At 40.4% G+C, this 14242-nt stretch overlaps 1 protein-coding gene across 1 annotated transcript in view; it reads left to right on the forward strand.

Annotated features, from left to right (window-relative positions):
- The first annotated feature begins 2716 nt into the window (after positions 1-2716).
- The window catches only part of SH3GL3 (SH3-domain GRB2-like 3), an 18500-nt gene continuing 6974 nt past the window's right edge, over positions 2717-14242 (forward strand). Inside the window, exons 1-7 of the mRNA XM_010286916.1 lie at positions 2717-2782; positions 4051-4123; positions 5597-5740; positions 7396-7529; positions 8911-9069; positions 11870-11973; positions 13198-13325. Of these exons, the coding sequence (XP_010285218.1) occupies positions 2774-2782; positions 4051-4123; positions 5597-5740; positions 7396-7529; positions 8911-9069; positions 11870-11973; positions 13198-13325 (751 nt within the window). The 5' untranslated portion in view covers positions 2717-2773. The remainder of the gene's footprint in view (positions 2783-4050; positions 4124-5596; positions 5741-7395; positions 7530-8910; positions 9070-11869; positions 11974-13197; positions 13326-14242) is intronic.

Genomic DNA, 14242 nt, shown 5'->3' on the forward strand with positions numbered 1-14242 from the left:
TCAGCAGCTGTCTCCTTTGTGCATCCATTTTCAATAATTAATTTGGTGTCCTGTGACTTTTAATTGGGAGAGTGATGATGCTAGTTTTACAACTCCTAAATTCAATATGACCAGAACAAAAGCTTTTGTGTTCCTGAATGTGAGAATAGTAAAGCCGATCCCGATTATACCAATATGAAATAAGCTGTAGTGGTGTAAAATTTAATGATAACTATTTGAACTTCATACCAATTGCACAAGTGCTAAACAGAGGGGAAATTATCACTTCTGTGTACCTGCTGTCTATGATGTTGCTAATAAAACCCAGTATGGTGTTGGCTTTCTTCACCTCAAAGGCATGCTTCTGACTTACATTCAACTTGTTTTCCACCAGTACCAGAGGTGTTACTCTGCAGACCTGTTTCATAGCCACTTGGCCTACAGCCTACACTGTTGCATGGGCATATTGCGTTGCAGATGCAGGACTTTGCATTTGTGTTTGAGCTTCATGAAGTTCCTATCAGCCCGTTTTTTCCAGCCTGTCAGGCCCCACCATCTGGTGTATCAATGGCTCCCCGCAAGCTGGTGTCTTCCAGACTCTCTGGGAATGTACTGTATCCCACCATCCAAGTTGTTAATTAACTTACTCCGTTACTCTCTGTAAATTGTTGATGCAGAATCTCTTGCTCTCTGAAAACTGGTGTATAGAAGTCTCAGTTGTTCTGTGACCTTCTGGATCTAACTTGATGCTTTCCTTATTCCCTGCTGCTTCAGCAAGTCCAGTGATCCCCTTGTAAGGAGTGACTCAGTGTTATTGGAGATAGTTTCTGCGAGTGGCATCAAATTTTATCCATTCAAAATGCAGTGAAGCGTTGTAACATTTCAGTAGGGAAACCAGAACCGAACACGGGTGGCAGTGTTTGAGCGGATGCGCGAAGAGGGCGAGCGGGCTGCAGCCGGGCGCGAAGGCACGTGTCTGTTGGCACTGGGAGAGCAGGCCAAGTGCAAACGCCTGGCTCAGCAACTGCAATCCTGGCAAAACCAGCAGCAGCAGCATAGTAAGCCTAAGTTTCAGACTATTATTTAGGGAGGTGTGTGTGACCATGTATAGCCATCCATAAGCCAGGGAGAGCTAAGGGGTGCCAATGCATAAGTAGTGTATGCCCTAAGACATTTACTGAAAATATATAAACTTCCAGTGTATCTGATGAGACGTTGCATTTTACAGACTTTGTCAGCCTTCCAATGAGCCAGTGGAGGTTTTTTCTCTGGCATTATTGTTAGCGTGTGAACTTTCTACTCATCCACTTGTGTTTCTTGTTAGAACATTCAGATCTATTCTCTCCAAGTGTGGGACATTTCATTATTTTAGTTACTTGGTGCAGTAATTTATTATTAATTATGCTTTCACTGTTGAGCAATCATGTTACTTCATTGCATTTAGCCTTTGCCAACAAGTAAATAGATTATTTGTAATGAGACAGCTATGGGTTGCTACTGAATGTGCATTTTGCAACTTCAGTCTGAGAAGGATAATTCCCCTGCTGCACTCAGCCTTTGAAAAAGGATCACCATGAGAGGTTTCAGGAAACCACAGATCTGTTCAGTGCATGCTGGAGAAAGGAAACATGTGTGAGGCTGTGGAAAATGGCATTGATTATTTTAGGAATTAACACTGCACAGAAAGGAGACAGAAATTGCCAGTGTAAAGCAGCTGCACAATTTCTGATAGGCTGCTTTTCGTGTTTTGTAAAAGCACCTTTCTTCATCTGTGTGCAAGGACTCCTCAGCTGTACCTGCAGAGACCCAGGCAGTGTCCCCCTCCGTGCGTGGCCTCGGGTTGCTTCTCTGCTGTGATGTCTTACAGCAGCAAGATGATGACCCACAGGAACTCACTGGTACTTGGGTTTTTCCATTTCTGTTTTATCTGCTTTTGTGCTTCTTCTGTCAGTGCTCTGGAAGAGAAATAGTCTTGAGAAGTTTGTGAGCTGCATGGCATATTAAGCATAAATATTGTGAGTCCTACTGTAAAGCCTATGGGAATGATCGGCAGTACAGCTCTCTTTGAACTCTCATTTTCCCTGAAGCAGGTCTGTTCTTTGGCTGTGTGGTAGCAGTGATATTGATGAAAGGTCAGCTCCCAGCTCTGCTTCATCAGCTCATCGCTGGCTTTTGGTAAGCCTGTGTGCTCCCTCCACACCTGCGCGGTGCAGGCTGTGACCGAGAAGAGGAAACCTTTGTGCAACAAAGAGCCGTGACCCATTTTCACATTATGCAAGTCTCCAGGGCCCTTTTAATTCAGTGCGATGAATTCTGTTTGAGAAGGTGCTGAGGAAGAACTAAACGCTTTATTGGGGGCAGGTTTGGGGAACGCCAGCAGTCAGTGAGCTAGTGTCATGGTTTATTTGAAAGGGTTACTCTGGCTTTGCCTGCAGTCAGACTCCAGTCCTTATGCCTGAAGTCTGCAGTGTAGGTCATGCCTTTAGGGTACAAACTGTTTAAGCGTGAGAAATCATTTTTTGTTTGCGTGCTGTAAATTTGTATCAGGTATCTTTGTCTCTCTTGAAATGAGTGCTTCAATTCCAAGACTAAGGTTACTCTTGTCTTGCACAGTTGCCTCAAATGGTTGCTGCGTATTTTCTAATATGGAGTGAATTCCTGTGACTGTCAGAGATATTTATTCTGCAATTAAATAATCATGAAAATTTTTTTTGTTAAATTTATCTTTTTGCAGCTGTTCAGTGAAAAAATAAGTGGAGCAGAAGGAACAAAGTTAGATGAAGACTTTCAGGAGATGGAAAGGGTAAGGAAAGCAATGTTATGTTTTTCAATATTAAACTATTGCAGAATGAAAAATGTTTCATGTTTCAAGTGATAAAATGGTATTGTAGATTTAGCAGCGGGGAAAACCCCACCAGAAACCCCACATTTCTTCCAAACAGAAATGTGTAAGGATAAGTGTAAGTTTATCCTTGAGCCTTGTCAGCTCAGCCAAGGGAGAAGAGACATCCACAAAGGCTGTTTGAGCAGGGGAAGCAGGTTCCACTGACAGCACTCAACAGTGAAAAGAAACTCGTCCAAGAATGGTGCAGAGCATCAGGAGGGGCCTCTCTGTGTGGGAGGTTAGAGGGAGAAGTCTTCAGTGTTTAGTGAGTCTTTGTAAATATCATGATGTTATTAATGATAAAAATCTAACTACTAGGGTCAAATTTTCTCCTGATACAGTATTCTCTTTCTTAGTTTAAATCCATGTTCAGAAATTTACATGAATTGTTGTGGAAATTGAGATGTTTGCTATTCGCTATTAGCTGTTGTGTTGCAAATTAAACGATGTTACTGCCAGTTTGTGCTTCTTTTTGTTTTTTTCTATTGTCCTTGTCTTTCTGTGTATTTTTTAAAGTTCATGGTGAACCTAGGTCACAGCTTTTATTGTTGGCAGATTGAGGAAAAAAGTCTTGTGTTGGTTTTTTCCAACATGCACTTTTGAATTTATGATCCAAACAGGTTTCTAGGTTTCAGTTTCTTTGGCTGCAGAATAATTATTTCCTTTCTCTGCATTATAAAAGGAAAAATAATGTGCAGGCCTTAAGGGAAGAAAAGGGAAACAAACCAGAAATGTGTGGTTTTTTTAATTTATTTTTTTTTAAATAGTATTTTAGAAACTATCAGAATGGAAGGCAGTGAAAACTACTGCTTTAAATGGTCCTGACCCTAAGACTGTGAGGGATATGTTCAGTCTTTCACCTGTGGAGAAAAGCAGTCTTAGTAACAACTGTTGGGCTGGCAGGAAAATTGTAGTCTAGAATGTGTAAACTGTAGTCAACTGATGGGCTGGAAAGGCAAGACCACATTTTGATATAAACCTTCTCTTCTTCCTAATACTACCTGCCAATTAATATGTGATTGGTAAAATCCTGTCATAACTATGACATGGCTATTTATTTTAAGCTACAGTATTTATTTTAGGTAAAATTTTGTAATCAACTAGAATAGTGTATTATGTCTAATAAAATTATAAAATTTCTAGTAAGCAATTTGCTTTTTGCTAGTTGTGTTAATTTTCTTTTTCAGAAAATTGATATTACTAATAAAGCTGTAGTGGAGCTTCTGTCCAAATCCACAGAGTATCTTCAGCCAAATCCAGGTAGGAAAGGAACAATCGGTGGTGGATTTTGCTGAACATTGTCTTCTTGCTTGGAAATCCATCCTAAGTAAATAAAAGCTAATTAGGTCATCATTGTGAGGCTTCTGGGTATCCTCGAGAACTTTACCTGTGTGTGCAGTGAACAGCTGTAAAGTTTATATGTGGTAAGTCTGATCTGGAATGCCTTCGATGTGCAGCACACAGTCTATCTGGTTTACTGGGCATGTGTAGGTTGTGCATGAATAACGTTGTCTTGGACGGCTTGGTCCTGTGCTACAGCACATGTGTTCATATTTGTGCTGGATTTCCTGGGGTGGGATATGGATCCCTAAAGTGAAGACAATGCCAACATTTTTTTTAGAGAACTAAAAAGCCATTGAATTTAACTCATATGCAGCTGCCATCGGGGGTGCCGGTGGTTCTGTAGCCATGGGGAAGAGGGCTGTTACTTGCTTACCATTTTTTGGACACTGCAACTTCTCAGAGGATTTTTGGATTGTCTGTTAATAGAGGTTTTTCAAGTGTTGTTTTAAGAAACAGGAAAGGAGACATGTTTACATTTGCAGTCAGTCACAGAGTTCCTCTGTTATGACCTTGATTCACTATCCAAACCAGCTGTTGGAAGAACCTTAATTTTTTGAAAACTGTCTGAATTCATCTTTAGTCAGCTACAGCAGTGGCTTTAGAGAGTGCCATCTCTTGTGAGTACCTTCTGAGATGCACATCCTTGAAGAAGTTTAATGGGTTATGTCTACGTAAGGATGGTAAGATTCAGTCCTTCGCCAAGGCCCAGCCAGGATGTTCGAGATCAAGCTAGTCACAGTGGTCCACATTCCTCATGCCCTGCCCATGGCCATTACTGTGTTGAAGAAGCTGTTGAGTGATAATAGTAAGGAGTAGACTGGAAAATTTTTCCAAGAATAAATGCATGTTTTTGTCATGATACGTCCAGGATAACAATAAATTAATTTGTATGTACCAGGTGATTCTGCAGAATAAACTTCTACTGTCTTGGTTACTGGAACCAAAAAAACAGGGTGTGGGGGGAAGTTCTGCAAAGTTCTCACAAGCAAGAAGAGAGAGCATGAACTTGGCTTTGGCTGTGCTTGTATCTATTCTGTGTTTGCTTTCTGCAATACTTCTAATCAAGGAAGTGAACACAAGCAGGAATATTCAAGGGAATGTGGGTATTGGTGAATATCCATGGAAGGTGACAAGCACTATATATCTGCCTGGAGAAATGATGCTCATTCAATTTGGAATAAAAAAAGTTTCCTATGACTCATATTGTTGGATGGAATCTTATTTCAACTTCTGACTATGAAGTACTGACAACGAAAAACTTATGAACCTACTACACACCAGCGTAGTGACTTGCTTTGTGACATTGCTTGTTAAATGATTTATTGCTTTAAATATATTAGTTTTAAAAGTGTTTTTATAACTCTTGTTCTTTTTCTATGTCCTTCTTAGCATACAGAGCTAAGCTGGGAATGCTCAACACTATGTCAAAGATCAGAGGACAAGTTAAAACCACAGGCTATCCCCAGACAGAGGGACTTCTAGGAGACTGCATGATACGGTATGGCAGAGAGCTTGGCGATGATTCTATGTTTGGTGAGTTTGTGCATCTCCTCTGTGAATATTTCGGTGTAAAGTTCTTTGCAGAGTATTACTCAGTGACATATGAGTAATTTTACATATGTAAATAGCTGCTGCCGGTAATAGGGAAAGTTAAATACAGTGATAGGGGGTGGGTGATGTAATTAACAATACAAATTGCTTCTGCATATTTGTCCACCTCTACTGCAGGTGGATTTGGTAACACTATCACTGATAGAGTCTGATTCCTACTATTACCGTAGCCATTTTAGTTTCTAAGTTGCCAAACCTAAATAATTTAGAGTAATTCTTAGATACACTGTATTTCTTTTAACCTTTAAGTAAAAATGGCTACCCTATATTTAAGAGGCAAACGAAGAGGAAAAACTGGATAAAAACAAACAATAACTTTGGGTGACTGTTGGTTTTTGTGGATTTTGTTTGTTTGCTTGTTCTGGTGTTTTTTTTTTAAATTATCTGGTATTTCTGTGCTCTGGAGCAGTGCATCTTGAATATGCATTCTCTTGTTTTCATGAAAATGAACTCTAGCTTGGCCATGGTACAACTCTTTGGTAAATCAAATCTTACCTATTTCCTCTCAAAATAGGCTGGTACTTCACAGCCAAAATCTTGATAGAGGCCTTGCTTGCTGAGCGTGCAGAGTGTGTTGGCTTGGCTGGAATGAATTTGAAGCATTGTCACAGAGCTAATCAGTGGGTGCTTTTTGATACGGCCGGGATGGAGAGATCCAGGGAGAAATGCCCAAGAAAAGGAGAATCCTGGTTTGGGGAAAGAGACGGGACTAGGGCTCGAGGAACAGTTGTATGGGCTGGGACTACGTGCAGAAGCCAATACACAACTGGCTGGCTTTGTTATGTACTGTTGTTAATAGCTGCAATTTTATGCACTGTGGCTGTCTTGGAATACCAACAGCGGTGTAGGTGTAGGGACCTCGCACTCGGGCCCGAGTAGGTGCTGCATAGGGGAAGATGCTGCTGATACCCCAAGACTCATTTATTCTCCTCCCAAAGAGTGAAGTGGCACAACTCATCTGTGAGCTGGATGTATTTGTGTTTTTGCAAAAGCAGTAGGGATACTAAACAAAACAAGGAAAGGACATTTCAAACACTGTTCTGCCTGCCAATACATACGTGCTTAATAAACTGTATGGTGATGTTAAATAGGTGGTTTTAGAGAAGCGGCAACAATTTTGACCAAAAAGAGGTTTGGCAAAAAAACCCGCAGTGTGTGTGAGCATCCTGGTTTTGGCTGGAAACTGAAGCTGTAAAACATGATTTTGTGATTAAGAAGTTACTCACTTCTTGTGTATTTAGTAATATCGCAAAAGTTGTACAAACGAATTGGCTTGGTTTGTAGTCCTCAAAGTGGAGGAGGTTTGTAACCTATGCAAATACAGTAGGGAAAACAATTTTGTTTTGTTTTTTTTTTTCGCCTAGGGCATCAGGGAGAAAAACAAAGTATCCTTTGGAATGAAAATTTTCCATTCTGGTTTTTTGTAGGGCATAAGCCAATGCATAGCTTGAGTTATTTTTTTACTCTTCAAGGCCTTGCAGCTAATACAAAGATAACTATTTGAAATTGCTGTTTCATGAGACAAATTTTCTGTTTTTACATATATCAAGATATAAGTAGCCTGTTCTTTACCATAGGCCTTGCACTACTGGATGCTGGTGAGAGCATGAAGCAAATGGCAGAGGTGAAGGACTCACTTGATATTAATGTCAAACAAAATTTTATTGATCCTCTACAGTTATTGCAGGACAAAGATTTAAAAGAGATTGGGGTAAGTTTTCCGGACTAAAGCTTCACTTGTCAATAATCAGAGTCAAGCAAACTATAGTTCCCTGAGGTATTTTTCTTGAAAGCAATAAGGTAAATAAATCTTACTGCATTTGAGTTTGGCTCTAGCAAAACAGTGATGATGAAATCTGCTTAAAATCAATGCCTGGCTATTTCTTATTTGTTTAACTTACTCAATTCGCTATATTACTTGTACATTCAGTACAAGAAAGACAGTGAAGAAAATTATATAAATTACATTATTTTTCTGGTATTTTATTTTAACTGCCATTTTTATTAATTCTTAGGAACATGTGAGTGGGCTGTGATTTACTGCGACTGATTATCCTATCTTGCTGTCTCTGTCAGTCTAAAGCTGTTTATAGTGGAGGATGAATATAACTGTTGAAAAAGGCTATTCAGGCCAATCACAAAATTATCTGAAAAGTGCTGTAAAATGTTGAAGTGTCATATGCCACTACAGGAAAAATATAGGAAGCTGAGGAACACATTTTTAACCTTTAGCGTTAAGTTTTTCAGTGCTTCTGTTTACAATGTGACAGTTCAAAGAAAGCCAGGCAGTCTCTGTCTGAGCCTGTTGATTCCAATTGACTTGGGTAACAAGCAAGGTAAAACCCTGATGAAATGCAGAAATGAAGGTTTTATTTGGCTTTACATAAATGGATGTGGAAAGCATAGCAAAAAGATAGTAATAATGTCTCGATGTCTGTGGCTGTCTCCTTTGATACGTAAGTTTTCAACTGTAGTTCATCCGAACTGATGAAAAGAAATTGTTTGACATTGGCCTTAATGAGCATTTTGTACTGTCGCTTTGAGTCCATTCTGTAAATCTGTCAGTCCCATGATTTTTAGCAGCAGAAAAGCTTGTGTAGTTATACCACATAGAAGTGTCAAGTTGACACCTCAGAAGGAAAGCAAGAATACAAGATTTTTTGGAGCACTGCTTATGGAATGAGAGGGGAAAATAACCCTTTAACTTTTAGCTGTCATATAGCAAACAGTTCAAGAGGTAAAACTGAATTAAATGTAGAACATGGACACACATATATTTAGATTGAATCCTGCTTCTCATTTAGACAACCTGAAATGAGTTGGATGCCTAAGTTTAGCAAATCAAGGTAGCCAATTCCCCAAGTGTTAACAAATGGCTGTTTATTTAGACTCTATGCAGTTTAAAATTACACTCATGTATACAGTCCTAGACTTACCTGATGTTGCCATAGCTCAAAGGGATGGACTGGATAATATCTGAGCCTTGTACTGCTTTGATACTGCATCTCTCTATGTTTGCACCCACAACTGAAACATTCTTAAATCACAGTGTGTTTGTTTCGACCTCCTCATATGCGTTCTGTCTTATCTAGCACCATTTGAAGAAACTAGAAGGACGCCGTTTGGATTATGATTATAAAAAGAAACGTCTTGGAAAGATACCAGATGAAGAAGTTAAACAAGCAGTAGAAAAATTTGAAGAGTCAAAGGAACTGGCTGAAAGAAGCATGTTCAATTTCTTAGAAAATGATGTAAGTCTGTCCTGCATTTTTGTTTGCTGCAGTACATCCAGGAGGGCGGTGTGTGTGGGATTGAATAAAGCATATCCCATCCTTCCTAGGAGGTAAGGTATGAAAGCAGAAAGTGTGCCTCTTTCCTCTTTTAATCTCCTGTCAGAGAGGAACATAATGCCCAGCAGTGAATGGGAGAACTCCAGAGTTCAGGAATTTCTTCTAGAGATACAGTGGCTCAGACAAGATTGTCACAGAGGTCTTAAGTAGTTTTATAATCTCTGAGCAATGAACTATCTGAGAGTAGAAGGCAGTTTGATCAGTGGGAGGGATAATGTTGCGAGGTTAACGTAGTCACAGACCTACTGCTGAAACTATGAGCAAGGGTATGTACCTTGCACTTTCTGAATTGTAGCTCACTTAGCCAAAACTTTGCTGCTGATTTGAAGTCTCTGGATGATTTTACCTCTGAAAAATCATTATTATATTACTGTTTGGCTCTGAAAATTACTCCATAGAGTTTGTTTGTGGCTTGGGCTCAGTTACCTGGACTTTGGCTCAGAGTCCCAAGTCTATCATGAAATTATGTCCAGCTGTTGTCATTCAGGATAATCCTCTCTTCTGTCCACACAAAGAGGAATAGCAGGATGAGCTTTCTCCCATGTAATCATGGAATTGTAGGAAAAGAGAGCTGAACCTATCTGGGACTATTCCAAAGCTTTCTCTTCTGTAGATGCAGCATCACAGAAAACACACTTAGAAAGTAAGAAGTGTGCTGTCCTTTGTGAGCAAACTGCAACAAGGAGGAACTGTTAAGTGGGAATACTTAACTGCAAGCAATTTCTCCCTCTATGCACACCTGTGTAATGGCCAGTTATAAACTAGCCTGTAGGTCCTAAACTGTTTGTGAGTGGGACACATTTGTTATAGCAGTATATAAGTCAGTAAGCCTCTTGCTTTCCATGAGGGCATCAAAAACCGTAACATCCTTAATCAACAATTCCAGTGCACTATTCCAGTGTAGGCTCTACCAATTGCCTGGTTGCAGTGTATGTGTTTTATAATTCTGCCTTGCATAAGCAGCTGAGAAATGTTTTGGATGGTGTTTATCATTAGTCAAAGCACCAAACTGAAGATAAAACAGTGCATGGATTTAGAATGGTTTAGCTGAGCCACTAGGGAGCTGATGAGTTACACATTCTAGTATAACTAATTCTGCCTTTGGGAGAGTGTGAACTTGGTGTCCCTTTGAGGTTTTTTCCATACCCACTTTCTTTTCTTTCTATTTAAAGAAAACTCTATGCTCATTCCCTTCCATTTTCCATGCTGACCCAGTCTGTCTGTCCTACTCAAACTTCATATTACAGCCTTGTCATCTAACCCCAGACTGTCTTGCTGGGTTTGCAGAGATCTTAACTGCAATCACTTCCTTCCCATCCTTTCCAGTTCCCCAAATGTCTCCCTTTCTTGGTCCCCTGGCCCTGCAATCTCTGTTCTCTGAGCTCTGATTCCCAGCCATTTTGCCAGGTGACTTTCCCAGACTCAGTCCTGATCCACATCTATTTCTCAGGTTTTTGCACAGCTAGTTCCAGACCTCCCACATACATACAGTTGCATGCACTTCTTATCAGATCCATCTTCCTGCCTTTCCCACTCAGCCAGTCTCCTCTTGCTAAGTGGCTTTTTTAGTCCCTCAGGCTTCTCTGGCTTTTTCCCAGTCTCTCTCTCTTCTCCTAATCCACGATTCCATATCCCTCCTAGTTCTTAGTCTTGGACAGTCCTTGTCTATCCATTTTCTCTGACCACCCCATCCGAACCCCAGGCGCTTTGTGAGTTGTGCTCAGCTGGTTTACGTTACTCTTTTTGACTGTGATGGAATTGTACCAGCTGTTGATTTGGTTCTGTGCGTTTCATTTCAGTATGCTATGTGACAATGTTTGGCTCTCTTGGAGTCCTGGCAGAATTTCTAATATCTTTTTAACCAAGGAAAAGCAGGCAAAGTATAGCATAAAATTGCCATGGGTCCATTAAACATTCACAGAAAGTTTACTTGGATACCTTCGTGTGATCCAGTGTCTGAAGACATCACAACGGAATGGAAACATATTCGACTTCTTGGGGTCTGTCCTCTTAACGCTGTCTTAAAGGAAGAGGACAAATAAATATCTGTTACTGCTCCATCCCCAGTACAGCTTGAACTTAAAAGTTTGTGTTAGGGGAATGAGATTGTTACCATATGAATAAAAATACTTTGTTTTTTTCTCCTTCACACTCTCCCTTTCCTCAGCATTCATATTTTTGAGTGATTGGCTGATACGTCTTAAATCCAAGTAGATAAATCGTGTTTCATTTATTGGTTTATAAATGCTGCCATCTAGTGAGGTAAGTCCAGATCATTTCAGAACTGCAGTTTGTAAACATTGTTAATAAACACTAATGAGTCTGAGTCATAAGAGCTGTCACAGTGTGGTTTCTTCCAAGGTTGCTGATCAGAAAAGCCCCACTTTCACCTGCTAAGGGGTCACGTCCTTTTAACTGTTTCAGACTTTGGTGTTGACAGACAGCTGGCTTGGAAGTTGAAAGCAAAAGGGATTTGCACATTGTGAAAGGAAATGACTCAAGGACCCAGCCCTGAGTTAGTGAACTAGCAATTTCCAACTGGCAGTTTCTTTGATAGAATCACATATGCTCTTTTTCAATAGCCTCCACAAGGTATCATGGTCTTTTGAGATACCAGGTCTGTTTTGAATGATCTGTTTGTTTATCCTTCAGCTGAATGTACTGCAGGATCCTTACAGCTATTTTCCTTTCTATGTTTCAGGTAGAACAAGTTAGCCAGTTGGCTGTGTTTGTAGAAGCAGCACTAGATTATCATAAACAATCCACAGAAATTTTGGAGGATCTGCAGAGCAAGCTGCAAAACCGGTAAGACTGAACCGATCAGACAATTATGAACCTCTTTTGCAGCTGAGGTTCATGAATGTGAAAAGTCACTGAAGCAACAGATCTTGTAGCACCATCTCACAGATGTACATTTGCTGTGCGCTGTGCCTTACTGGACTTCATTGCTTTAAACCGTTGCCACCTGGCAGCTTCTTGCTGTGCCGTGAGCCTTTAATGTAATGCAGGATCTGCCCAGAGAGCTTTGAGTGAGTGCAGAATTCCTTACTCACATCTGTGGAGGTTAATCAGGACAGCCTTTGTTTGTCTGTAGGTTTATTTAAACCTGCATGCTTTGAGTTGTGTTTTGGAGGCTTTGCTGAGAAGTTGGCCTATTTTCATTGAGATTAAGGGGTATAACAAAATTCTGCAGCAGGGTAAGGAAATAGCCAGCTGGCTAGGAACACAGCTGTGGTGTAATGTGCTGATGAAAGGCCCAGATACTTTGTGTCATCCTAATAGAAGAGAAAAATGCTGCTATCATTTATTTGTTATATGTCACTCAGAGAACCAGCAGAGAACAGGAGACCTGAATGACTTGAGTATCACCATAGAGTCGGCCAACGCTACAGTTGCAGAGTTGGGGTAACTGTTTGGGGCTTTGCAGGGTGGACGTGGTGGCTGTGAACATTGCCATAGGGGTACCTGTGTCTGTAGCCACCCTGCACCATCCCAGCTGGAGGGGCCAGTGAGACAAGGAGGTCTCAGCTGGGCCACATGCACATACAGGAAGAGGTACTAAGGTGGTTGTGCTGACCAAATGGTTGTTTCCCATTTTCCCTAATAAAAAAGCAATGTGTGAGATGCAGTCCCTGGGCCTCCATCCTGGCTCGGTTTCTGCATATGTCATTTGCAGTTGAGCTTTACAGAGAGCTCATTCCTGGAACTTCTGCTGAACTCAGTGGCAGCTGTGTATGCTCAGCACTTCTCAAACTCAGGCTGTTAAGCTTTATGCCTCTGTCAGCAGAACCAAAGCATTAAATAAAATAGGGACTTGTGTAAATTCAAATACTGCATAAGAATTGAGCAACTTTTAGTGAATAAACACACCCTCGCCCCAAAAAAGCCTGAAAACAAAACCATCAGAAGGTGATTGTGTTTGTTTTTTTTTTCCCCCACCTGTCAAACACCAAAGCGCTGAAACTGAGTGGAAGCTCCATAAGTATTTCTTCCTTCAAGTATATCTCTTGCCTGTCTTCTCTGTTCCAGAATAAATGTAGCATCTAGTCGGCCTAAGCGTGAATTTAAGCCAAAGTCTGTAGTAACTGCAACTCTGGAAATTGGTGATAATCAGCACCACAATGGGATTGCCTATAGTTCTTCTATAAAATCATCAGGTAAGACTATGGCCACAGAATTAATGCATCAATAGATGTTTTGCCAGATTGTTCCTTGAGGTATTCCTTGTACCATGAGAACATGAAGCATCAGTATCCATGCATGTGACTCCAGTTCGTTTCCCAGATGAATTGTGAAGCAGGGTTCCTCTTAACAATCTCTCACCCATCTGAAATTTAGGTGTGGCATTTTGCTTGGCCATTTGGGTTCTCTGTATTGCCATTGAGGTGGGAGGAGAGAGAGGGAGAGGCATTTGCAGAAAACAGTTCATTTCTTGCAAAGACGGATGCCTAAGGTGGGTGTGTGGGATCACTCTCTGGAATATCTCTACATGCTAATTTCTCTCCACAGTTCGTGAGACCATAAATGATCAGTACAAGATCTTAACTATTAGCCATGTAAAATTCAGAGAGATGATTCCCACCCTTACTGATTTTACTAATATATTTTACTTTAATGTCCCCTAACATATGCACCAAAGTGTGTGCATTTATGAACTGAAGTACTTGAGCGTCTACTGGTGTGGGAGTGGGATCCCTTCCTTTGATTAGGCCCTGATTCCACAAAAAAAAAATCAACTGTTAAAAGCCCTTGAGAGCTGTGTCAATGATAATTAGTAAAGCTACACTGTTCATTGAAATAGCTTTTCCTTGTCTTATGAATAAAATTATTTTGCCCTATCTCCTTAATGGCTACAGTGCATGATGAGAGAAGACCAATTAAAAAACAAACAAACAAAGAAACAAAACAAAAAAATGCACAAAAGACAACAATACGCAAAGAAAAGAGAATGAAAAAGCCAAATTTTTCCATAAACATTGTTTGTAAGGAAAATAAAGAGAAAGCAGTGAGCCAAAGGTTCTCTTCTTAACTTGGCATGGTATCTCTAGGATCTTTTTCTGAAGTCGCTCCCGCC

The sequence above is a fragment of the Phaethon lepturus genome, unplaced genomic scaffold (assembly GCF_000687285.1).
Source record: "Phaethon lepturus isolate BGI_N335 unplaced genomic scaffold, ASM68728v1 scaffold22245, whole genome shotgun sequence".
Classification (NCBI taxonomy): domain Eukaryota; kingdom Metazoa; phylum Chordata; class Aves; order Phaethontiformes; family Phaethontidae; genus Phaethon; species Phaethon lepturus.